The sequence below is a fragment of the Elgaria multicarinata genome, chromosome 2, assembly GCF_023053635.1.
Source record: "Elgaria multicarinata webbii isolate HBS135686 ecotype San Diego chromosome 2, rElgMul1.1.pri, whole genome shotgun sequence".
Lineage (NCBI taxonomy): Eukaryota > Metazoa > Chordata > Lepidosauria > Squamata > Anguidae > Elgaria > Elgaria multicarinata.
In genome coordinates, this window is record NC_086172.1 from 96,462,261 (window position 1) to 96,488,407 (window position 26,147).

General features: G+C 40.4%; 1 protein-coding gene across 4 annotated transcripts in view; it reads right to left on the bottom strand.

The window, feature by feature from the left end:
- The window catches only part of DENND2B (DENN domain containing 2B), a 140,668-nt gene that overhangs the window by 64,506 nt on the left and 50,015 nt on the right, over positions 1-26,147 (bottom strand). For 3 of the 4 annotated variants that reach the window (XM_063117252.1, XM_063117251.1, XM_063117253.1), the window contains exons 3-4: positions 14,800-16,026; positions 10,166-10,302 (exon numbers count right to left, since the gene is read on the bottom strand). In XM_063117252.1, coding sequence (XP_062973322.1) covers positions 10,166-10,302; positions 14,800-16,026 — 1,364 coding nt within the window. The remainder of the gene's footprint in view (positions 1-10,165; positions 10,303-14,799; positions 16,027-26,147) is intronic. The other variant, XM_063117254.1, reaches the window with a different exon arrangement.

Sequence of the window (26,147 nt, forward strand, 5' to 3'; positions counted from 1 at the left end):
GCAGATGTGCCACTGACACATGTAAACTGGCCCAAAATATTAACAAAGAACATGTTCCTAAGTCTATGAGCTCTATGCATGCTTGTTACTAGGCACTCACAGATTTTCGTGGGTCCCTCTCACAATGCCATCTGCCTCCCACATGCTTCCCACCCCTTCTAGCCTTCTTTACATGACAAAAAAACTACCCCTGTAAGTCCGACTTATTTTTTGAGACAGAGCTTGCTGCTATCCCCTGCTGTGTGCAAGAGAAGCAGCACATTCAAAACAGCTCACTGAATGGGCCATGTGCATGTTGTTTACTTCCTCTTTCAAAAGAGGAAGTAATGAGGGACAAAAGCAACGGTAAGGAAACACGATTTTCCCCCGTGTGATGACACTCTATAATTCCACTGATATCAACTATCTTTTAGGATTAGTAGAAGAGATACATTACAGTGCCAGTGATGTAAAGGATACTATGTCTGATTTAGGATCAGAAGACTGCAGGTTTATGTTCTGCCTGGCTTGAGTCCTTGGTACTCAGGCCTAATGCTCAGTGGTAGAACACTAGCTATATAGAAGGTCTCAGGTTCAGCCACTGTTATCTGCAGGTAGAGTTGAGAAATATTCATGTCTAAAATCCCAAAGAGGCTGCCACAATCTTATCTCTGGCCATGCAAAGTTGGTGCTAAAAATCTTTGAATAATTAGTGAGATAATTTATCTCCAAGCAACAGACTCTGGAATATGTGGTTGGAGAAAAGATACTACAAGGAATACTGGCACATGTAAGCAAGACCCAAGGTAGTTTGTTTTTTTTTAATAGCAGAGTCCTTAAGTATCTCAGTTTAGCAACAAATCAGCATTCTTTTGGTCAATGGGACAGCCAGAACAGTCTCTGGGATTTGCTCTAAATTGCACATATGGATATTTTTAGTCAATGTGTTCTGGCTGCCCCAACCTACAGTGCTGATTATTAAAATAGACACAATTACAATTCCTCAAAGCTTCTAAAGCATTTATAAAGAGAAGAGAAGGCAGGGACTTTTCTCCTCACCCAAGTTCCGTAGTACAGTTAACCCAATCATAGATCTACTTTAAGACTGACATGCAGTTCTGATAGTAGATTGTGGCAAAGGCAGGCAGGCAAAGGACTAACATCTAAAACGGTCTTCCCCACCTGGTGCCTTCCAGATGTTTTGTACTTCAATTTCCATCAGCTCCTACCAGCATGGCCAATGGTCAAGAATGCTGAAAGCATTCCAAAACATCCCAAACATATGGAGGGCACCAGGTTAAGGAAGGCTGATCTAAATGAAAGAATGTGCATCCATTATAATTAGTGACAGGCAAACCGACTCCATCAGAATTCACAATTCGTTCACCAAGTAATGAATACCACGGTTTAAGTTCAGATGAAAATTCTCTGTTATTACAAGATATTGTTGTATCTTTGAATTTAAATTTACACTAATTAAAGTTGGCTTGAGGGCTTTCAAACATTTTCTTCTTTGTTTCTTCTAACTTCTGAAAGAGGCTAAGAAATGCAGCTCCTGCCAAATGCTTTTTTTAAAAAAAAGTCTGGAATTGTCTCAGAAATGGTGCTACATGTTCATGTAATGTTGTTTCCAGGGGCTTTTTCCAGGGGCCCACCTGGCACCATTTCCAGAGACAATCCCCACCCCATTTTGAAAGTGTGCAGCTTAGTGTCTTGGTCTCTCAGAGTGGCTTTTACCTTTAGAGAACTCAACAGAAATAAAGAAAACGGTTACAAAGCCCTCAGACCATACCTGTATTATTGGAAGTTTACTAAGGACTACCATCTCCCATCATGCAGACTGTGCAGAGTAGGTGCAGGGTTTTTTTTAACTTGGTTTGAATAATGAAAAATTGAAAAGTTTCTTGGATCCCAGGGTTCATTATATATTCAAGAATTACAAACATGAATTCTTGTGTCGTATGGATCAACTAATGGACGTATGAATCAACTAATTTCGAGTCTGAGAGCATCACTAGTTTTAATACAAGGTAGTCATCCTAATTCTCCCAGATTTTCTACCCTCTCTTTGCATGATATTATAGCATGATATGAGAGAGTTCGAGACATGGCTTATGGATTTTATTGGAACAGGCAAGCGTAAGCCTCTTTCAAGCAGCCCATCTCCAGAGCCATTCCCTGACTTACTGTAGAGGATTTCTGTATCTGCCCTAACATGCAAGCCATGCCAACCTCAAGTCTCTTCCAACTGGATCTCCGTCAGCAGTTCTTAAGCACATGGTGATGTGGAAGACAAGAACTTGGCAAAATTGGCTAATTCTTCAAATAATGCACAAGTATTTTTGGAAATGTTACATGGTTCATCCAGTGAATAGCAACAAGAGCTTGTGACCAGAGAATCCGGTGAGGCACACAGCTCTACACACCAGCCAGCCACATCCCTAACTGAACCTCCTGTTACCCATGGTTCTTTCAACTTCAAAAATGCCACATATCAAGCCTGGGACGTTACACATACAACATGAGGGTGCTCTACTAGTGAACTCCACACAGTTACTCCTTTTCTAGAAAGTAAGTATCCTCTCTTTTCTTCTTCCTGTCATGATAAAAAAAAAGGAGCAAAAGGAAGTCTGGGCACACTTTTGGGGAAGTACAGAAGCTCCTTTTGTAGCAAGCCCATATTAAGTGGGTTGGGTGTGTGTTGAGAATATAGCAAGCATGAGATTCTATGCTTGCTATATTCTCAAGGGAATAAAGAAAAAACTGTGAGTTAATATTACAAGGCAAGGAAAGTGTCCCTTCCACAATATCTATTTATTCCAGAGAAATGTATAAAATCCAATTGTCTTAGTTATAGAACACATGGCAGGGGGAGTAAAGAATTATACCACTGTCTCTGCCCTGAACCTCCACAGATTTGGGCAAAGATCTCAGTAGAGCTTACACACATACACATACATGCATCGGGCTCTCTCTGTATTTAGTTGGGAATCCCAAGGTTGATTATGTATTTGAGAGTCTGCATGGGTTCAGTTGTACACATATAAGTTCTGTTCAGGCCTTTGGATGAATGTGCAGAGGTCAGAGGCCAGGCAAGTAGGCATGATCATGATCCCACCTGCCCGCCACACATACATTCACTGAATATGGATGTGTTGCTTAAATATGGATAACAATTGTTTGTTTGTTTGTTTGTTGTGTGCATTTCTCTAGAATAATTCACTGTTTGAGGATGCACATGCTTAGTCAAAATTTCAAGAGCAAATCTAGTCTCAATTATCAAGGATTAAAAAGTGAAAGAAAACACTTTCAGTCTGCTGTTCACATTCATACCAATATAGGAGTTTTTGTTTAAAAGTAGAAAAATAAAGATGCATTAATATATGCCTACTTTTGTTTTCAAGATGACATTCAAATGAATTGTATACCATGGGTGCTCTAGTGAACTCCAAAAGAGTCATTTATAAAATCTCTCCTTGCACTGCATATGGAGCAAACACCCAATTAAAGAAATTTTAGTAAAACTTACAAGTGTTCAATTAATCCATTGATTAAATCTGCATAAATTTGCATGTCAAGAAATCGATACCCCAGAAGGAAAAGAACATTCTCTCCTCTTTTTCCCCCCAGCCTTGCTTTCAGTCATCAATGGAATTATTTTCTGTTGCTCCTTTCTTCTGTTCATGTCTTGAATTTCTCAAGAAGTTATCATAGGATATCAATTATTATTTCAAGCCCATCTTAAAAATCGTAAAAACTTTCCCATTTATTTAGCACATCATTCGAGCTCTTCACAGACACCATCAGAGACCTCTAGTTAACCTCATAAATTATTTCTAACAAAAACATTTTAAAAAGAAAGGAGAGAGAGAGAGAGAAAGATGGATCCAAACCAAAATCCTTATTCTGGACATTCATGAGCATTGAGAAAGTCTGGACTCAGATCAAGAATTTATTACTGTCTCTAGCATGTAGAATGGGGCCAAATAGAAAATGAAAATGGAGGAGTTTGGGAAGAGTTGAATGATGTCAAGTATGCCTCAAACATCAGACTACAGCAAGCTCCAGTTGCTAAAATGGACTAAGAAACCCAAATGTAAACACCTGCAGCCTCTAGTGGTGATGTCTAGATTCAGATTCGACAACGAGCCTTACAATTCATGTCTGACTTTACAATACACACACACACACACACACACACACACACACACACACACACACACACTCCACAGTGATGTTATTTAGTCTAATGGATTTTGCTTAGGTATGTGTACAAAAGAGATTGGATCCAACTATGTTTTCTCTCCCACTTCCCGTTTCTATGTCAATTGATTTCAGTGAAATTCTCTTACGACAGATTATGAGAAGGGGGTGGGAAACTATGCAGGAAATATGTGTTAAGTGTGTACAAGGTTTTAGCTTAAGCCTGGTGAAATTTCAGTGGAATAAAACCAGTTAGGGCCAGCTAAAATGTGTTCCGTTTCATAAAACTAATACCGATGGCACAAACACTTCATTGTGTTTTCATTCAAAAAGTACTCTGGTGACATAGTCCCCATCTCTGTCACGCTGCAGGCCTGCTGTAGAATCCTTATTACTTAATTTTGCACTGTAGCCCAATACATTTTACTGAATTGTCCAAGCCCACTTTTTATTATTAGAAACAGATTTTGAACCCAAAATATAGTGACTTGGATCCAGCAGTTCTGTGTGTTGGCAGGAGCATCCCCTGTGCAGAGTTCCATGGAAATGCTCCCACCAGTAATTTCCCCGTCCCCTCGCAGCTCCCACAGCAACCTCCCCCACTGTTTCAAAGGGTCCTCCAATTCTCTAGAGCAGATCTTGAGGGGGGCAGAGGGGGACTGCAAGGGAAGGGAGAAAACCAGTGGAAAGAGACTCTTTGGCCATTCCCTCAGCAGGGTTCTTCCACTAGATCAAAAGCCTTCCATAGATGGAAGGAGTCCTCCCATCCACGGGAAGCACATTCAAGAGCCAATCCAGTGAGTTGTAAGTATCAGATTAGAACAAAATGGAGATGTACAAAACTATGTTGCCTTACAAACAGATAAGAAATGGACTACCAGAAAGCCATTAAATTGCAACATTGTCCTTATAAAGTAGTATCTCCACAGACATATTTTAATTGTATCAAACTACATAAATTTATTCCAATTAGAATTTAAAATTCTCATTTTCTGCACTCCTGTATGACCTTCTTTAACTTTAAGCTTGTTTCTACTTGCTTGCTATTTTAACTCCAGCACTTTTGATTAAGAAGCAATTGGAGCTCAATCTTTTATATAACCTAGAAGTAGTCCTGTGATAGCGAGAGGTATACTATTAAATCTATTTATTTATTTATTACATTTCTATACCGCCCAATAGCGGCAGCTCTCTGAGTGGTTCACAAAAGTTAAAACCATAATAAAACAACCAACAGGTTAAAAGCACAATTACAAAATACAGGATAAAAAGCACAACCAGGATAAAACCACGCAACAAAATTGATATAAGATTAAAATACAGAGTTAGAACAGTAAAATTTAAATTTAAGTTAAAATTAAGTGTTAAAATACTGAGAGAATAAAAAGGTCTTCAGCTGGCGACGAAAGCAGTACAGTGTAGGCGCCAGGCGGACCTCTCTGCGGAGCTCATTCCACAACCGGGGTGCCACAGCGGAGAAAGCCCTCCTCCTAGTAGCCACCTGCCTCACTTCCTTTGGCAGGGGCTCACGGAGGCGTTCCTTCAAATAACCTGGCCCCAAACCGTTTAGGGCTTTAAATGTCAATACCAGCACTTTGAATCGGGCCCAGACCTGGACTGGCAGCCAATGAAGTTATAAAAGGACTGGCGTGATGTGATCACTGTCATCAGGGCCTTGGTTTCAGAAACTGATTCCTCAAATTCATTATTATGGTTTTTCTTCTCAATACTTTACTGCTTTGAAATTAGCTTACAGCAAAGAGGTCTTTAAGGAGAGGGTCTATAGGGTTTCTATCCAAATGGATCGTTGTGCAGTTTCAAGTAATAAGATAGAACCTTGGTTTGCAGAAACTAAGCTTAAATTAGAATGTGAACACTACCTGACTCTAATTTCTAATCCTCCTCTTAGATCAGCCCTTACATGATTAAAGATGCAACAAATGAAAAGGGTGTTTTAATAAAATTCCTTATGCCTCAAGACTCTACCCTTGCTGCAAATGCAAAGTGGGGGATCTGCCTCATTACTTGTTCTACTGCCCTATCTGTCCCCAAATTTGTTCTAAATATTTAGATTGTTTTCTTGAGAAAAAGTCCAGCTGGTCCAATTCGGAAAGAATACACTTTTTGTTTACATGCGATAGCAAGACTGTCCTGTTGGCATTGGCCAACTTCACTCTTACAGCCCAAACATATAGAGCAAATTTTCTGACCTTGCAGAATGTATGATTTGTTTTACCATTATTTTTACTATGCTTGTTGTAATCACCGGTTAAAACAATAAAAGCTTTACCTAAATCTAAATCTAATATTGCTAATGATACCTAGGACTTTTCTCAGTAGTTATTGAACTACTTTACACTCATACCAGTGCATACGCTATTGGGATGTAATGCTGAATAATGCCAGCACGAATGAGGAATGCCCTGTTATCTTTAATGAATTTGGAAGGGAGGGAGGTACCTTTTATAATTTCCGAAAATCCAGAGCTACTTTTAATTAATTTTTGTTACCTTTGTAGTCCGATTGTGTATGAGCACTTTCACTGGCTATGCCCAGTCCCAGCAAAAGAGAGAAAAGCTGACACGCTATAGCACCTCTAACACCAGCAAAGAAAGGCAACTCCAAATATGCTGTCAATCAAACAATGGTCCCACAGCCCAGTGGGATGTGATAACAGTAATTCTGACTGGTTACTACCATGTAACATGACAAGTTAGCATTCTAAAAATAGGAATAAAGCACAGGAGAATGACCCTCATGTGAAAGGTGGTCACAATATATTGCAATTTTATCTTTTTTAAAAAAAGGAGTAAGACCTTTGTGCACAAATGCTCATAGCTATAATAAACTCCTATTAAACAAATGTCCAAGAAGAGCTTTACCTATGAGGAGAACAATTTTATATATACAGAGGCACTGTGTATTTAATAGGCCTCCATGGTTTCATAAGTTATAGACCAACAAGAAATCACTAGGTTTCTAATTACAGATCTACTATTAATAGACCTCTGAGGAGAAAGAAGGGATTTTAATCAAACACATCCCACTCAAAGAAATAAGATGAGATATAGCTAGATGGGCTCAGCAGAAACTTTAGTGAATGGGCAGATTCTCAGCACTAAAGCTAAATGAGTTACTAATCTATTTTTATAATTGAATATTTCATCATAATTTAGTCTAGAACTATTCGCATGTTGGTGAAACAAACTATCAAATGTTTTGCGGTTAGGAAGTTCAAGGATTTATGTTAATTCTGTCACAGTTACCTTGTTGATTGAGGAAGAATGGTGTTTCCATCCATAAAGGAAAATTGTTATGCAACAATTCTAAGTCATTTTAAAGGTTGATAGACTGAAGACAAGTTTTGAAATTTGGAGGAACAAAATATTGGAATCCTTCTTAAGGCATTGTAGTAAGAAAGAACTCTTGAATTTGAGATTAAATCCATATACAAGAGCTCTATTTTCAATCTGAAGTAAAATTAAGAATGGGTAAATCCAGGCCTATCTTCTTTAAATGATAATTTATTATAATCAGGAGATTGAGAATAAGGATTAGTATGGAAACATACAATTAGGGGTTGATAAAGATTTTACTGAGATCTAGATAATTTGGAAAGAGGGAGAAATGAAGACCTTTATTGAAATATCTAAAATAATGGGTCAAAGACCCTGGTTATTTCAATATTTTGAGATTCAACATGTACTAAATGGTTTGATTAAGAAATTCAGTTTCCTCCAGGAATGCCGACTTTGAGGTAGTAATTTCTAGTAGACAATAAAAGGGAATATTGAGCAAAATATATGATATAGTTATGGGGATAGATTTGAATCCATCTCAGGAGAAATGGGGAAATAATGGTTAGAAACGGCAATATCAGACAATAAATTATATTAGAAAAAAGTTACTATAATCCACATTATATATGAATTTTAAAGGACATTTTTATAAAGCAGTGTTTAGATGGTATCTTCTTCCACTCAGGTAGAAAAAAATATATCCAGGAGTTAATTATTTGTGCTGGCGTGTGCTGCGGGCAGTACAAGCAGATTTGAATCGAGTTTATTAGAAATGGGCTAAGATTGTAAAATACTAGAAGCAGATTCATGGTCAAATAGAGGAGATGATGACCCTTGGGTGGTATTGTTCTGTGCTGTACAATGTATTGTATTCTCAGCGAGGACAGAAAAATGGTCAGACATCTGTAGGATCCAAATCTTCACAGGGAAAGTGAAGATTTGGATCCTACAGATTCAAGACCATTCCTGACACATTCCTGACATACCCATGGAACTCCCCATTTTGAGCTCTACTGCTGGCAGGAATACCAGTGGTGCTACATGAGCTTTTTGCAGCCATGACAAGGGGCCCCTAGTGTGGCTATATCATCCCACCAATGGAATGACACTACTGCTGTATCCAATCGTCCTTGAGCTGGCTCCGAGATAAAACAAGTGGAGCCAGAATAATGGAACAAACCTGTACACATCTATCCAGAAGTAAGTCTCATTGAGTTCTACAGGACTTACTCCCAGGTAAGTGGCTTTAGGATTGCTGCCACATTTAGGCCCCATTGAAACCAAGGGGACTTAAGTCAGTCATTATTATGAACTTTAAACATTGATTTCAATTAAACCTAAATGTGGCTTAGTCTAGATCCAATCCGATATGATTACAAGTTTAAGCCTAAAGCTCAAATCACACACAAATAGTTGTTTCTGTTGACTGACGTGGGCCCAAAGCCTCTAGTTATGTTTCACTTACAAATTATAATTAGTCTGACAACTCTTTATAGTTGAGGCTTCAGTTGGCTAGTAGAATGTCTTTAATGCATGACCTACGTTTGCTTCAGAAAAGAGAAGAAAGAGAAAGAAGGCATAGAAGATTAGGAAAGTGGAAAGAGAGGAAAGAAGTATAACTCTGTGAATCCAATGTATGAGACTCAGATAAATTATAAGATAAACTGAATTGGATAAATGGTAATTAAGAAATTAGTGGGCAATTTTGGCATGAAGAGGGCAAAAAATGTTTTTTTAACCTTACCCTTAATTGTTTTTATGTAACTGTAGTTGTTATAGGTATACCCTTATTTGTATGTATTATATGTGATGTCTGTCTATGTGCTGTTGAGAAAAAAATAAAAAAATAAAACTCAAAAAAGAAAAGAGGAAAGTGGTCTTTGCCAGTATCAATGGATCAAATCAGTTAACTAACCTATTAACTAAAACCAATTAACTATTTTTCATTCATATTTTTTCTTTTCAAATATATATATACACACACACACACCGCTCTCCTTTGAAGGATATAATATTTTCAATCAATATATAAACAAAGAGTCAGACGTTTTCTTTTCTTTGCAGAACCAGTCTACAGATGACATAAAGGGCGGGCTGCCTGGCTGGGAGGAGATGACCTTTCCTCCAGCAAAAAAGCACATAGCTGGCAAAGGAAAGAAATCAGGGATTACGAAGGTAGCTGCTGCAGCACAATTTACACAGAGATCTCCTAAGGATAAGCCGACAGCACAATTCCTACAAGAACCACCCTGCTGTTTGACAGTTCTGCAAACTCTGTATCTATTTTTCCTCCTACATTCTCACCCCATTGTGGGTCTCCAGCCAAAGCTTTCAAAAATAGTGATTGAGTCCATGAAAAACATAGTGATGGCTGACCAATTAATCTGTTTCCAATAAGGATATTCAATGAGGTTTGAAAGGAATCAAAACCTCCTGCTCGCAGTCTGTGAATACTGTCTTTGCTCTGATGCATCAGTCCATTTGCCCTTCACATAGCTGCTTCTTGCTGGCAGCAGCTAAGAGCTCTTTTATAGCAAGGTATTTAAGAAGTCACTGTCTTCACAATGATCGCTGCCTTGAGTGCCATTTTTTTTGGTAGGAAAGGGGGATATAAATCAAATAAATAAAATCACACAATTGCTCGGCACCAAGCAGCTATTTTGTCTGCTGCAACAGGTCCTTACCTACAATATCTTCATAGGCATTCTCTTCTAAAGTGCTCTTAGATCCAAACTTGTGCTGGCTCTCAGTACCATTCTCACTCGGGGAGGTGGGGTACAACGACTGGAGACTTGAAGCATCTTCAAATTCAAAGGACTTTCTAGAGTGGAAGAAAGGTAACAGATTAATTACTACTACACAGTATGTTCCAGGCTGAGTGCTGACAGGGTTAAGGTATCAGTAGAAGACAACTGCATGCTCTCTCTTTCTCTCAGCATCCCTCCCCTCTCATGTTATTCACAATCAGTTTGCACAGGGGCATTATATACTGCTAATTCAATGATCAATTTGTTTTACTATACCTATAACAAACTACCAATTGGGATGGTTAGTGAAAGTTAGCTCCTTATGAACCTTACAACACGTATATTCACGTTAACTTAATGCTGACTTGAATGCTGCTGTTGATGAAAGACTCGCTGAGCTGTCCAATGCATCATCTTAACCTGCTTTGTGGGATCAATATCCGGTTTTGGAGCCCGGGGAAGTGGACAAGACTTATAAAAATGTAATAAACTAAATAAAAATAATAACTTGCCACATTTGGAAAATACACAAAACACTGAATAGTCCATCAGGCCACTGACATACCAACCACTTGCCATGTGATTTATCAGACTGTGGTTCTGACCCCAATTTAAAGATAGTTAAGCAGGAAACTTAACTTTATTGTGAGTTTCTCCACTACCACCACAATGTGAACTTTAGGCCAATACTGATCAGCAGACCACTTTTACTTTTTTTTAGTTTCGCCGCGTTTGTGGCTAGCCCACAGGCTGTACATGAATCAACTCAATTGCAAAGTCATGATGCATACGGAGATCCCTTCACAAGAGAAGCACATGGAACGACTTGCTGGTGCGGTGGTGTGGTGTGGTGTGAACTGGTGACACTGAACATGCTTCATGTTCCCATAGTGCATTGAGAATACTGCAAGGGAACTATACTCTGCTTTTCCTTTCTTTGACAAGGCAGTAAGTTTTAGTTGGTGTATACCTGTAGGCAATCAATGTGCTTACCTGTCATGACCCAGTTATTAAGTGCTCCAGACACCTCCAACTGTAACTTTGAGGCTGAGTTGCTTGGCTCAAAGGCCAGGTATTCCTTAAGCCTGCCCAAAGCATCAACTAAGAAATAATAACTCATGGGTCACCCTAAGGAAGAAGGCCCTATTGCGTAACCTGCCTCTGAAGTCAGCGGCTTGAACCTCTGCAATACAGAGCATACACTCTCTTCCTTATTAAAACACCAACTAACTGAAGCCTCATGCTTCTCTGGAAGCCTATGCCAAGCATCGTTATTCAGTGGCACTGAAGCAAAGGGGTCCAAGTCCTCTGACAGCCTTCCAGGGATAGGGCTGGGATGCTCTGGTACTTATGTAAATCAAAGGTGTGGGGGTGGGGGAACTAAGAATGAAAAGTGATTACTTGAGCTTTGGTTTCTGTTACTGCCATGTCTATGCTCCCTTGGAGCCCTCCTGGGTCAGGCAGTGCCTGTTGTCTTTGTACTTGCCAGCGGCTGCCCATCTCCTATTCCCTCCTATCTGCTTCCTGCTCCCAGCTCATCACCCCAGGCCTCACCCAGCATTTCCACAGGCCTCATCCAGAGCATTATGGGACATTACTTGTAATCCATCTTGTCACATAGTGGCACTGACCACTACAGTAAAGTTTCTGCTCATTTCCTGCCCATGTCTAAAAGATTGTAGTTACTTTATGCAAGGGCACAAGACATTACTTATGTAGAATACAGCCACTCCTTAACTCAAGGGTTTCCAGAACTTGTGTGCATTGTGCTCTATGGTTAACCATTAACTTACAAAATAAAGGATTATCCCTAAACTAAAGGTTAGCCCCACGCAAAAGAAATGGACTGTCCTTGCAGAGACTGTGACCAACATTCAAGGATATATGCACTCATACACATACAAACTGCCCATCTGTTCAATTCGCGTTTGAAAAGCAAAAACAATCATTATTACCATGGTTTGAAACAATCCCAGAAACAGGTGGTTTTTGGAACATAATTAGAAATCTGAACAATAGTTTCTCTTACATGTCTCCACCCACCAGAATATTTTATCTGGTCAAGCTGTTCTGACATGATGCTGGTAATAAAAAAAAAGACAGGACCCACGACCGTTTCATTTATAAGGTGTACTCAAAATACTGCTTATCCATCTCCCTAGTTTAAAAATTATTTACAAGGACTCTATGTACACATTTACAAAAATTATTTACAAGGACTCTATGTACACATTCAAGTACATCTCAAACTCAGAGGCCTGGATCCAAAGAACTGCAGGCAGTTTTCCCCTTTCACAATGGGCTTTTTTCACTCCCTTCCTGATGCAGCCCCTTCCACCCACACCCCAACAAGCAATCCTGAGGGTCAGACTGCACTTTATATTTAATACAGAGAGTGCAGTTCTATATGGAGGTTTTTGGCTGATGTTGATTTTTTACTTAAAAGTAAATGCAGGGCCCCTGAATTGGATCAGGGCTGCATGATGGGAGGGATTTTAATTCTTCACTCCCAGCTGCATCCCACTTCCCAAATCCCACTCACCCATGAGTGGCAGTTAACTTTAAAAAAGAAAAGAAAAAAAAAGATCCAGCATGTGATATAGTCTAGGGGTCTACGGGGGTGGGGGTGGGGGAGGGGGGAGAGGGAAGGAATCAGCAAAAACAGAAAACATTCCTTGAATGGTTGGAAGCCTCTTCTTCTCATACAACAAACTTCCTGGATCCAAGCCAGCATCTAGACAGGTGAGTACAACTTCAGTTTATATATACAGTTCCCATTGATGTCAGCAGTATCATAGTTACCATCTCACCAGCAATTGTAAAACAAAGCTATACAAATCAAGATCTGAAAATGTTCTAGCCACAAATTCAGTAGCAACTCAGTTTTGCCTTAGATTTTTTCTTTGGGGCGGTGGAAGGTTCAGGTTCCCCCAGGCAGTCTCTCCACTATGTACAAGATTCATCATTGCCTTGTTGGACTAGGAAGTCATCTTATATCTGACCACTTCAGCTCTCACCATACCCACCATGGAGTGATGGAAAATGCAGGACCTTTTAGCCACTGCAAATGTATTTAGGATTGTTTTAAGTAGTGAGCAATTAAATCAGCAACAACCTGAAAAGTGTTTATACTTTCTGCTCCTTCTGAATCCCTTATAGATGTTCTATATAGACTTTTAAGTCCTTCAGGACAACCCAGGCTTGCATTCCAGGATTTAAAAGGACTATGAAATTGCACTTTTAGAAGGACAGAAATCCTCTTTGACATCTCCTCTTTGACTTCTGGATATTTAAATAGGTACGTTTTGGCTGCATTGGACATTATTGCTTTGGCTCTCAGGAGTGCAATTGCTTATTTCTCTATGATAAAAATCATAAACAGGGCTGTGTGCATTCTGTGCATCAGTGCAAGCATAGAATTGGTTAATGGGTTCACAATTAGGTATTCTGAGAATCTCAACTCTTCTTTAAAAATTAAAAAAACAAGTTTCTATCCCTCAAGGCTGTTGAAAATAGTCTATGCAACATTCCGTTCTAGCTCAGAAGCCAAACTGGGAGCCAAGAAGGATTTCCAGTGGTCCAGGAGATAATGCAAATTCAGTACACTGCATAGCTCTTCACCCTTTTCCTAGGAACTGCACTGTGGTAAATACTATGTACTGGTAACAATAGGAATGTGGGTATGTATCTCAAACTATCAGACTAAGCATATGTTGTCTTGAGTATATTTTATGGAAAGGCAGGGTAAAATGTAACAAATAAACAAATAAATACTTTTGTGTGATTTTGACAGATTGGAAAATTTGAGTTACATTACTACAGAATTTGTTGTTTTGGCTTTTCTTTTCTTTTTTAGTACAGAGTAAATAAGGCCCTAGACAAAATGCCAGGAGGATTTATACTGCATATATTCATGAGAAAGAGACATATGGGCCAGAATCACACAGCATAAATTGAGGTCAATATGGCTGAACTATCAGAGAAGAAGCCAAGTGCTATATAGGAAAGTTGAATATAATACTGATAAATGTCCCTTTCTTTAGGATAGCGTTCATTTTAACGTCTCACGTTATATTCCATAGGACAAACACTATGTACAGAAGAGTGATGGGCAATTGATGAGTTTGAATACAGGAGACTCACCAAGTTCCCACAGCTGTTAAATTCACTGGAAGGCCTTGGGCCTTACCAACTTCAAAATAAAAACAGTAAGGCAATCTGTACAATGTAAATGTACAATTGCTACACCAAGGAATAATGCAGATGCTCTGCTCTCCACTTGCACAGAACATAAGCTACAGTCCTCATTTATCCTTTTTGCTGCTGTTAAAATAAAAGCTCCTCCAGCAGCTGTAGCAGTTAATAGATTCATATATCCTTTGGGAGCAACACACCGCATATGAGAAATCCTGATTAGCAGGACACACAGGACATTGATTCTACATCACAAAAACGGAACAGCCTAATTAAGCTTTCTTTCATTTTTATCTGAAAAGCATTACCTTAAAAGGAGAAGTATTTTATTATGCAGGAATATTTAAGATTATATGACAATAGCTTTCAATCTTTACCTATTTTGGGATCTTTTGTGAAGGCGCGACTCTTTTTTCTGTCTCTGGGTGACAGGGGGAGCAGGAGTGGATGGGAGAGGGGGAGGAACAGCAGCCAAAGGTGAAGGAGGTAGGCCGTTGCTTGGTTTAATTTTATGATTCTTGTCAGCTTCATACTCAAAGGTGCGTTTGGGCTTGGGCACAGGGTTTACCGCTGTTTTTGCAAGGCTCTCAGGCAGCAGCTTAGGCCCAACAGAACTAATTGTAGTATTAAGTCCTTGTAGTGTTTTACAAGTTTTCTCAGTCTCAGCGTGTGTCTCTGGATTACTTCCACCAGTAACAACCCCTGCTTTGCCATCATTTGCATTCTCAATCAAGCCCTCCACAACACCCAAAGTCACAGACTTCTTTCTTCCTCTATCAACACTATAGCAGCTACTTGGCAACTGGGGAAGGCCCCTGCCAGGCTGTTCTTTTAATGCCTGTTCAATTTTCTGTATTCTGTTGAGCACAGCAGAACTCTCTTTCCTAACGTTCCCCTTGAGGAAAGCATTTGAAGACTCGCTTCTGCTCGGCCTCTTCTCAAACCTGCGGCAGGAATCTCTGTCCAGGAATTCCTCCTCCTCTGTTTCTGGGTAGGAGCATTCCGAAAACGTTCTGCTCATCCTCTGGGTCCCTTTGTATTCAAAAGTCTTCTCGCTGCAGGGAGAAGGCAACATACTAGGGCAGCCCTCACTGCCCGAGCGATCCCCAACATCCCTCTTGTCCAAGCATACACTCATCCTAGGGGAAGGCTCTTTGCGGCACTCCCATTCCGATATCTTCTGCCTGATATCGAGCGCTTGCGAATGCACGCTGACCCTGCTGAGGGAGAGGTTCCGCAGGTTCGCTGCAGTCCCCAAGGAGAGGGTGCTCCGGGTAAGCGGATGGCTGCCTAGCGCTTCACCATCTTGAGCCTCTTTGGACAGCGCTTCCTTTGGGTCTTCAATCTGGAAAAGAGAGAGCCTTTTATCCAAGCAGCCGATGCTGATGGCCTTGAGTGGCTGATTTGGAGACTCGGTGTCGGACGGGGAAGTGGAGGTGCTTCTCAAGGCAACCCCCCAAGTAGTCCGATCGTTGAGGAGGACCCTGGAATTGGAATTTTTGGTGAAGCTGCTGGAGCGGCAGGAATCCTCACTGTCACTGAGGGGATATGTCGTTGGGCTTCTGGGTTGGTAAAGAAGAGGCGGCGGAGAGACTGACTGACACCTGAAAATGAAAGAAGAAAAACACTAATCAGCCACCTGGCTACCTATTATTTACTCAGCACTCCCACCACCACCACACACACACACAGAAGACTAAACTTATTGGTTTTCTACAATGGTTTCTGAAAACCCACAAGTTTGGCACTCAAATAAAGCCCTTTCCTTTCTCCTTTTAGTAAGTGGGACTTGATGCAGAAATCATATGATCTTCAAACCTTTCTGAAGAACATTAGAATTGCTTTGCTAGACCTGTCCAACTTTTGTTGATTACAGCATTCTGGTTCCAACAGAGGAACCAGCCAGATGCCTTTGGAAGCTAACAGGCATGAAATACCATGGTCATGTCACTTCTGCTGGTCTTAAGAGGTAGGTTTTTTTTCTGAACATGGAGGTCCCATTTAGTTATCATGGGTAATAATATTAAATAGATTTGTCCTCCCTGAATTTGTCTAATCTAGCCTTGTAAATAAGCATACAAAATGTACTAGCCTGGAAAAAAATACTAGCTTGCTGGGATTGGCAGAGAAGTGTCAGAGAGCTACATTTCTACATTTCTATGCTGGGTGCACAGAAAGGGGCTCTCCCTTCCCTCTAGCAGTCTGCATGGTTTCTATGTTCAGTGCAGAGGATGGACAGAGTGTTCTACTGTCCCTCTTCTGTCAGCCAACTCACTTGCCTGCATGAAATTCCTAACCGCCTATGGTTCCCAAGCTAGTGCTTAAATACAATACTGGTTTAACCCTATTTTAAAGCCATTTATGGGGCAAAATACAAATCTGGCTGGTATCAAGAGTAGGCATAGTTGGGCAGCTGCCAAGAGCCCACACCCCAGCAGGGGTTCACTGAGAAGAACTCCCAGGACTTGCTCATCTTCATCTTCACTGCAACCTGCTTATTTACCTGCCTCTCGCTTTAGCCCAGATAATGGTGGCGGTGAGTGGTAGCCACTGGCTACTTGCTCCCTGGCTCTCTGCCTAACTAGCAAGTGAGTGATAGCAATGGTTAAAAAGATGAGGAGGACCCAGAGCAGCTGGAGACAATGGCAGTGCGAAGGTAGACTCACTAAATGAGGGGAGCCATTGAGAGTGACTTTCCCAAGGGCACTCACAAACCTGGAGGTGGTACTGCTACACATTATATGCAAATACATGTAATAAAGCTCCAGAAGATTGGTTTGTTTGCTTTGATGAAAACAGTCTTGGAGGGGTTGTGGTGTTGAGTAGAGGAGCAGTGGGGAAAGAAGGTGCTCATCCTTTCCCCGCTAACTGATCCTACAAACAAAATTTAAATTCTCAAGTAGGGTTCCCCGGCCATGGGGTGGGTGGGAGGAGCAGGGGGAAGCCACTTGGAGAAAATAGCCATTGGCAAGGATCAGTCACCCATTTCCTCACAGTATCCCTCTACTGAACTTCCTGAGTTTTTTTTATATACACACACACCATAAGAACTTCATTACATTTCTGAACAATGTGAAGTTTGCCTCTGAATCAGTCACCTATCAGCCTAACTTCTAAATGCAGTAACCCAAGAGGTGATATACTTTTGGCTATCAACCCTTCCCATATATCTGGACTGGTTAGTACCTCTTTCATTTTGCATTCAGACTTTGTGTACTATCAAGATCAGTTGCTACATCCTTTGCTCTGACATAGCTGGAGGGTTGGAAAAAGCCAGAGGCCATTTTGTAGAGTTGGCAGTTGAGGAGAACTCTGACAGATACAACTTAATAAAGCGTTTTTCATTGTCAAACATACTTCACAATCATCATCTCAAGAATCCTTACAACAACCCTGTAAGGTAGGGCAGTATTATCTCCATATTGCAGATGTGAGATAGTGTCTTGCCTAAGTCCACCTAATAAATAAATAGCTGAGGCAAGACTTGAACCTTCCACTCCGCCAAAACATAAATGAACTTGAAAATTGGTACTGAACATCAGTAACAAATATCTATAAATGAAAGTAACTGACCAAAGTAATAACATACACTGAACAGCAAGAACACTTCAAGTCCAAGTCATATTGACAATTGGATATCAGAGATAGTGTGACTTTTTCCACAGTTATCTGTTGGTTTTTGCCTTTTATAGTTAACAATGTTTTAAACCTCTTATTCACCACTTTACTTCCCACATGAAATGCAAATGTATTTTCCAAGTTATAATTATTTCATATGTATGGCAAAAGAATCAAAAGCCAACATTTACATAAAAAGCACACACCTTTATCTAAATGTCACTACTCTGGGAGCTTTAGTTGATCCCAATAAAGGTACTGCATACTGTAAATTTGGGTTTGTTTGTGTGTTTTAACACAGCTGCCTGCATTTTTTATGTGTTTTGGAGTTTGTACAATATCAAATTTAGCCATGCAGGAATAGTACCCAAGATATAGATGATGGCATACCATTTAAACCTATAGCTCTGCTTACCGGTTGGGTTGTATGCTCTCCAAAACTAGGTACTGCTACCCAATTTGGCTTTTATTGACTCCTTGCCTAGCGCACTATCTAAAATTAATTTCCAGCTTTGTGAATACAGAATGGTGTGAGGTGTGTTTTTTTACCTCTGCTTTATAAGGGACCTGTGAGTCCATGCTTTCAATGCCTACCAGTCATGGTGGCTATATCTAAAGAAGAGTTCTTGTGAACTTGAGAGCTTATTCAATACTTTGTAATGTTTAATAAAGATATTACCCTACTGTTATTTTTGTACTATATCCAACAGGTTTCCAGTCAGGGGGAGGTAATATGGTGATAACTGCTAGGGATGGTGTGAGAATGAGCACTGGTATTCTATATGAAATAAATCATTAATCTTCTGCAAAATGATTTATGTAATATCTCACTATCTCACTTTTAGATCTCATTAGTGAGGGAGGTTTCCATGTAACCTGAACCAGGTATTGACTGGAAATGGAAACAAGCAATGACTTGGTAAATGAGAATGCCTAAAGCATCATTGATAATGTTCTTTCAGTTCACTGAGCTTTACTTTTGTCTACATGTTTAGCATTTTCTTGGCATTTCCCCCCTTCACTTCAGATCTGTTGGATGACGTAATTTAAATACAAAGTGTGTTCTTATCCTTGATATTGTTTATATATTTTATAGTGTGTTCTTTACCAAGTACATTGCTTCAGAACCAGCTCATGCACTACAAAAGAGATTAACATGGTGTTTTGGAACATAGCACAATCTTTTCTCAGAAGTTAAATCTGACTGAATTCACTGGGGCTTTCTCCCAGGTAAGTGGGCATGGAATTACAGCTTTAAGTGACTAACAGTGGGATGCTATGAATATCTAGTCAACTGTAAGCTTCATTGATTTCAATATAACTTATTTCCAGGTACATGTTTGAAGGATTGCAGTCTAACATCCCCTTGTAAAGGAACTTGTAAAATGTTGTGTGTGTTTTTAATTCTGGCAATACAACTCTTACTGTTACATTTGACTCATTAAAATCAATAAATCAATTAGTGCTATACTATCTGAATTTCAACATGTAGCCAGCCTCAAAATACATAAAAAATAAAACCAAATGTATATAGATTGGAATAAAGAAGGAGGTAAAAGATGAAACAATAGTTTGGAAACCATTAGAATGAAAAAAGCGTGTGACATCCTGGAATAATATTATAAAAACAAAACAGAAGTATAGAGTATATCATATAGGAAACTGTATCCGCAAAGACATCACTGGACAAGACCCAATTTACTGTTTTTATGCAAGCTTGCCTCTGTGTTAAATAGTAATACTACTTCAGTTAAATGTTTTAGTTCAAATATACCAATTAAAACAGAATTCTCTGAAACAATCTTTTGGCAATATTTAAAATCCAAGTAGATATGGAACAAAAAGAAAGTAAGAAGAATTAATGGAATAGTACTAGAAGAAAGTACCATCTGAGATGTACTGTGTTGTATCTTCTTGATACTACAAGATGCAAAAAGGATAATTTAGGATCTCGAATAAAAATATGTATTACAGTACAAACAGCTTCCAATGGCTAATGGAATGGTGTTATGAATCAGGAAAGTCACTATGGAAAGGAAACTAGAGAAGAGGGACCTGCAGTGAAATATTACAAGTAGAAATCTCCATGGAGTCCTCTGAGACTACTACCTGCTGTGCTATATGGTGCTGGGGGACTCACTTTGAGACTGGCTGCCAGCCCAAATCAGAGCATTCTGTAGCTATACTGCAGCGGAAAGTAGATGCAATGGAGCAAGTCCTGAAATATGTCTTATTCCCGTAACTTCCTCCTGAAACACCCCTGTATAGTAAAGGTAAAGAGTTTAACCTCATGGCACAAATTGTTAACATGCTCTTTTGGAAGATTTATTTTCTTTTCTTGTATAAACTTATGTACTTCTATACACGTAGAGAGCTCCCACTCTTCCCAAGTATCGGTGGCTCTGTTTTACTTCCAAAGTGATTGGCACTGAACCACACAAGTTCACTACTAGAGGGAATAAAAGTGTTACTTTGGAACACCCTAGCACAGCAGCTGAATTTTCAGGGCAAATGTTATTCTTGAAAGAAATCTTTTTGGGGTGTGTATGTCCTTTTTGGCCTCATTTAGGTTTGGGTGGGTTTTTAAAAAGTTAATACAACTTAATGAACAAAGTTATCATTCTATCACATCTGTTGCAATGTAGTGTTTCTTATGAGAGGACTAGAAGGTGTACTGAGTGACTGTGCTGGTTGTTGCTCACCTCTAAATACCCACGTTCATTTTTGTACTCTTTGTTTCCAGGCTTCTTAACCACGGTGGTCTTTGCCCTTTTCATTAGTGTGAAGTTTGCCTGGGACGAGAGTGAGGAACGAGGTTGTGAGTATTGATGTCATAGAGGCACATGTGAAGCAGAGAAATGCAGCCACATTCCCTCAGGCCTGGAATCAGGAGACACTTGTTGAGACCCAGGGATTAGCAGAGGGGCCACCACGTACTGGGGATGTTTGGGCATCTCCAGTAGGAAAAAAGTCTCGTAAGCAGGTGAGAAAATACCATATAGAAGAGTTATGCTCTCCTTTCTGCTCCATGCATTTCTGTCACAGGGAAATAAGTGATTACAGGTATCTCTGGGCTGGCTTCCCATTTCCTGAGAAAAGGGTTCCCTGGAAGCAGTGGAGTACAAGCCTTTCACACTCATTTAATCCTGTCAGGTTCCGCAGCGTACACGACAGGTACATGCTGCTGCCTCCTCCAGATGTCCCTCCCATCAGGAAAACCCACTGGGCGACTTTGGGCCAGTCACATACTCTCAGCCCAACCTACCTCACAGGGTTGTTGTTCTGAGGATAACATGGAGAGAAGGAGGATTATGTACACCGCCTTGGGCTCCTTGGAGGAAAAAAGGCGGGATATACTCTGCAAATTGTACTCTGTACAGCACCATGTACATTGATGGTGCTATATAAATAATAATAATAATAATAATAATAATAATAATAATAATAATAAATCTAATAAATAAAAAATAATAAAAAGGCCATTGTGATAACACAGTGATAACTACCCTCCCATTTCCTGACAGGAGAAGCACTGGGGAGAGCCATGGTGTGGTGGCTCAGTTATGCTTCTTTTAGCCCCATCAGTGCCAGTGGTTCTAAAAGGAGTGCAAAGGAGTCATACTCCATTCCCTCTGGCAGGACTGCAGTGGTGGGATGGGAAGGAGACACTCCCATCCCAAGCAGTTTAGCAACTGTTGCCCTTCTTTGTTCTGGGATAGGAAGGAAACCATAATAAAGTGGATAGCAAAGGAACCATAGCAGGGAAGGAAATGGGCTCCAGGCTACAAAATCCCAGTATTCCACTGTGCAGTTCCTAGGGAAAACAGGGCATTAGGTCTCTTCCTGGTAAAAGGTTGCAGCAAGATCCCGAAATACAATCTGCTATGCAAACCAGACTCACACAAATGTGAGTGAGATGGATTTATTTATTTATTTTATCGTGCAAATATTGGTCTTGTCTTCTAGGCTGATTACTACTACAATCCATTCAAGTGGTACAAAGGGTTTGGGGGGAAAACCAAGGGATACGTTCCTATCTAAATTCAATATACTTAGCTCCTCTCACTCACTGTGGCACATTGCTCCGTTGGGATTGCAACACACTTGTAATAATAGTCACTTATATGTGTTAAGACACGTCACTGGTGTCTGGAAGTAGGGAGGAAATAGCAAAATGACTTTAAAGCTATATTGTTATTGTGGTTTATTTATTTATTTATTTATTACATTTTTATACCACCCAATAGCCGAAGCTCTCTGGGCGGTTCACAAAAGTTAAAACCATAATAAAACAACCAACAGGTTAAAAGCACAAATACAAAATACAGTATAAAAAGCACAACCAGGATAAAACCACGCAGCAAAATTGATACAAGATTAAAATACAGAGTTAGAACAGTAGAATTTAAATTTAAGTTAAAATTAAGTATTAAAATACTGAGAGAATAAGAAGGTCTTCAGTTGGCAACGAAAACAGTACAGTGTAGGTGCCAGGCAGACCTCTCTGGGGAGCTCATTCCACAACCGGGGTGCCACAGCAGAGAAAGCCCTCCTCCTAGTAGCCACCTGCCTCACTTCCTTTGGCAGGGGCTCACGGAGAAGGGCCCCTGTAGATGATCTTAAGGTCCGGGCAGGTACATATGGGAGGAGACGTTCCTTCAAATAACCTGGCCCCAAACCGTTTAGGGCTAAACGTAGATACCCAGAATCATTTCATTATGTGTCGACATCACTTTTCTGCAAGCACTGATGAAAGAGAACAGCTCAGCTCTACAAATGATGTTTACCTTTGCTCTCTCAAAGAACACTGAAACAATGGCACACAGCAAATGTGTTCTGTATCAATGGACTATAATGACACACACAAGGAACCATCCCCCCGCTTTTAAATCAAGTTCTATTATCCAAAATTATATGATCTAAAGTTAAATCCAATAAAAGTTGATCCAATAAAAAAGCTTTGCCTACCATGCGAAGCAGCTTTCCCCAACCTGTTACCCTCTATGTGTTGGATTACAACTCCCATCACCATGCTAGCCAACATCAGGTGGAAGGTGTAGTCAACACATTTGGAGGGAAACAAGTTGGGAAAGATTGTTACAGAGCAAAAGCTTGACAAAATTGTACCGCTTTACTTAGGGTGCAATCCTATGCATATTTACACATGCACACGGTTGCACCCTCACCCCTTTTCTGTGCTTTGAGGGGGTAAACCCTTCCAGCTTGCTCTTGAACCTTTTGTTAGAGTTCAGTCTTTTCTTTCACTCCAACAACCAAAACAGTTTTCACACTGCTAATTCCTGAGCTAATAATTGCCCTGTACAATTCTCTTTCATTCCCAACTTCTGAACTTCCAGGTTGAGAAAGTGTCCTCTTAGCAAACACCACAGGTTTTTTACAAGCACATTTGTTGTCATTAGTAGGCAGGGAAGTGGAACAGTAAATTTGAGTAAATATCCCTTTTATAAACAGAGCCCATTATTAAACAAAAGCAGGAGCCCAGTTTTTTTAGCACCTGAAAAACAGGCCAAGGAAAAGACTTAAATTTTAAGAAAAAAACTTTGCAAGAGCTGCGTGGGATTCAAATCTGTACAGATGAATACAGATGGAGGAGGGGGAGGATGAAGAGAATGTACTGAAAATACAATTTCTTCGAATGCCAAGAATGTACAGCAGGGTGATGTGTCCTACTTTGTTCACCAGCTGTGAAAAGACAAAGAGAAGAGCTGTTCACATGTTCCCTGCTTCCAAACAAAGGCAGTATAGAGAGAGGCATCCACACATGCCTGCTACCCAGTCAATGCTATGGGGTTGGTATTTGTCACCAAGCCATCGTCAGTAGCTGTAGATTTTGTTTCTTGGAAAGTGTGTGGTGGAGGAGACAACAATAAAAAATAATTGCATTAATATGCTCCAGGTGTCTGCCTATTGTGATGCTAGGTCATAGGCAGCCTAGAGAACTAACAGGGTGGGGAGAGCAGTAGGCATAAACAGCAGACAGCAAGGGATCAAGCAACCACAAGCACAAGCTGGAAGACAATTTGAATGCTAATGGCTGCCCAGCCAAAGCTCAAGCTAGACTGGTAGGCCCTTATGGTGAGCTGGTCAGGAGAAGCCAAAGGGCTGCCTGAGTGAGGGAAAGAACATTCTAGCCCTGAGAACCTTTCACTCTACAGACCCAACCAGCTCACCATAAGGGGCAGTAGTACAGATGTCCACAGGTGGGCAGCCCGAGGCCATAAGGGCACACATAGTCCTTGGCTTAATTTCAAAAGCCTCCGAAAGCATGCAATCATTCCAGACGTCTAGCAAGAGTGATCTATCCTTCCTTGAGCAGCCCACTTGGGTGGGGAGGAGGAAGGAGAGAGGGAGGGAGAGGGAGAGAATAGAGTCTCAGAAAGGGAGAGAGGAAAGGTTATGGGCCTGCCCACTTTGGGCTCTGGCCCTGACCACCCCTAGCTTCAGCCCAGCTCAATGCCAGCATGTAGCCCCTGACAAATAAGTCCCAGGGAAATGTAGCCCTTCACACACAAAAAGATTCCCCACCCCTTTCCCTAAACAAAGCAGTTCTTGACACTGCTCTTTATTGTCCCTTGGTCATGAGGCCCTGTATATGGGACCTGCGCATGTGTGAAATCAGGACAGAGCTCCTAGAGCAAGCTTAAGAGATGCTTGCATAGTAGTCAGTCATTCTTCAAACTGCCTTGCTAGATTTTGCCCAAAGTACTTGGGGGGTCTAGCAGTCCTTCTGAGTGTTCTTCCAAATTCGAACATATGTTAGAACAGGGAAAAGAGTGATGGAGTTGCCTGATATACAATTGCCCCCCAAATCCTGGTAAAGCCTGTCAAGGAGAACAGGAGCAGAGAACAAGAAAAAACACTAAATTGTGCTAGTAATTTTAGCAGAAACTTTTAGTTTCACAGCCAGCCAAGTGTCTTAAATATGGAGGATTTTTCCTGTTATGAACAGACAAAAAAGAAACAACATTCATTTACAAGAACTAAAAATAGAACAGTAGGTTTGAAGTAATAAATTGAAGACCAAAAGCTGACCTCAGTTATGAACTCCCAAGAGAACCTAGCCCAACAGCAGGAAGAGATGAAACCTTTGAACCCAAAATATGTGCTCCGTAGGACACATTTTAAAACAAAACAGCAGCAGGCCAGAAATGGCAACAGCAATCTATGTCAGAGACAGTTTCCTTTCCACGATTGCAAATCAGTCTGGAGTACTACAAGCATTGGAAGCCAATTACACCTCCAGCGTAAGCAAGTTGTCGGATATTAGGTGGAGCTATAATATTACCAGAACTGCCAAATTATGCTAGCACACTATTAGCTAGTTTACATATTACACTGAAGCAGGTGTAAGCTGAAGGATGAGTCACCTGGAAGGATGAGTCACACCTTTCCCCACTTTTACTGTAATGTAAAATCCTGCTCATTGATCTCGCCTACAGAATGTTCCATGAACTCTAGGTCTAGTTGGGACTCACAAATCTCACCACAAATGAGAGGCATCATTCCCCCATGTTTACATGTTACAGTAGAAGCAGAATCAAGGGTCATTTGTTCTCCTATTCCCCCCTCCCCTTTGACATAATTTATGAACTGGTTCTGAGTTTTGCTCAACATAATCAAAACTCATGTTTCCAAGAGCACTAGGAATGTCACGGACCATTAAGAATGCAGCTGTTTAACCCAGATTGTAGAATGCACAATCTACCACAATCTAATCAAGACTTGTTAATGCAGCAAACAGACATGTGTCTACTTTATACTAGAAGAACTGTCTACCACATGAGAAGAGGCCAGCTTTCCATTGGGGCAGGAAGGAGGCCACAAAAATCAGTTAAATGGGAGTTGAATGAGGCCTGTAAACTGTGAGTTGGCCATCCCTGTCACTTTTGTGTAAAAAAATATATTCATATAGTGTGAAGATGCAGGTTTTTGCATTTTTATCACCTCATCCTCTGAAATTATATATCCAGTTATATTTTCTGGAGCCGTTCTTGTAACTGTACTTTTCTGCTTAAACATGCCCTGGCAGAATCTATCAAATTTATTGCTTTTTATACTCAAAGGAAGGAAATGTATATTAATGATT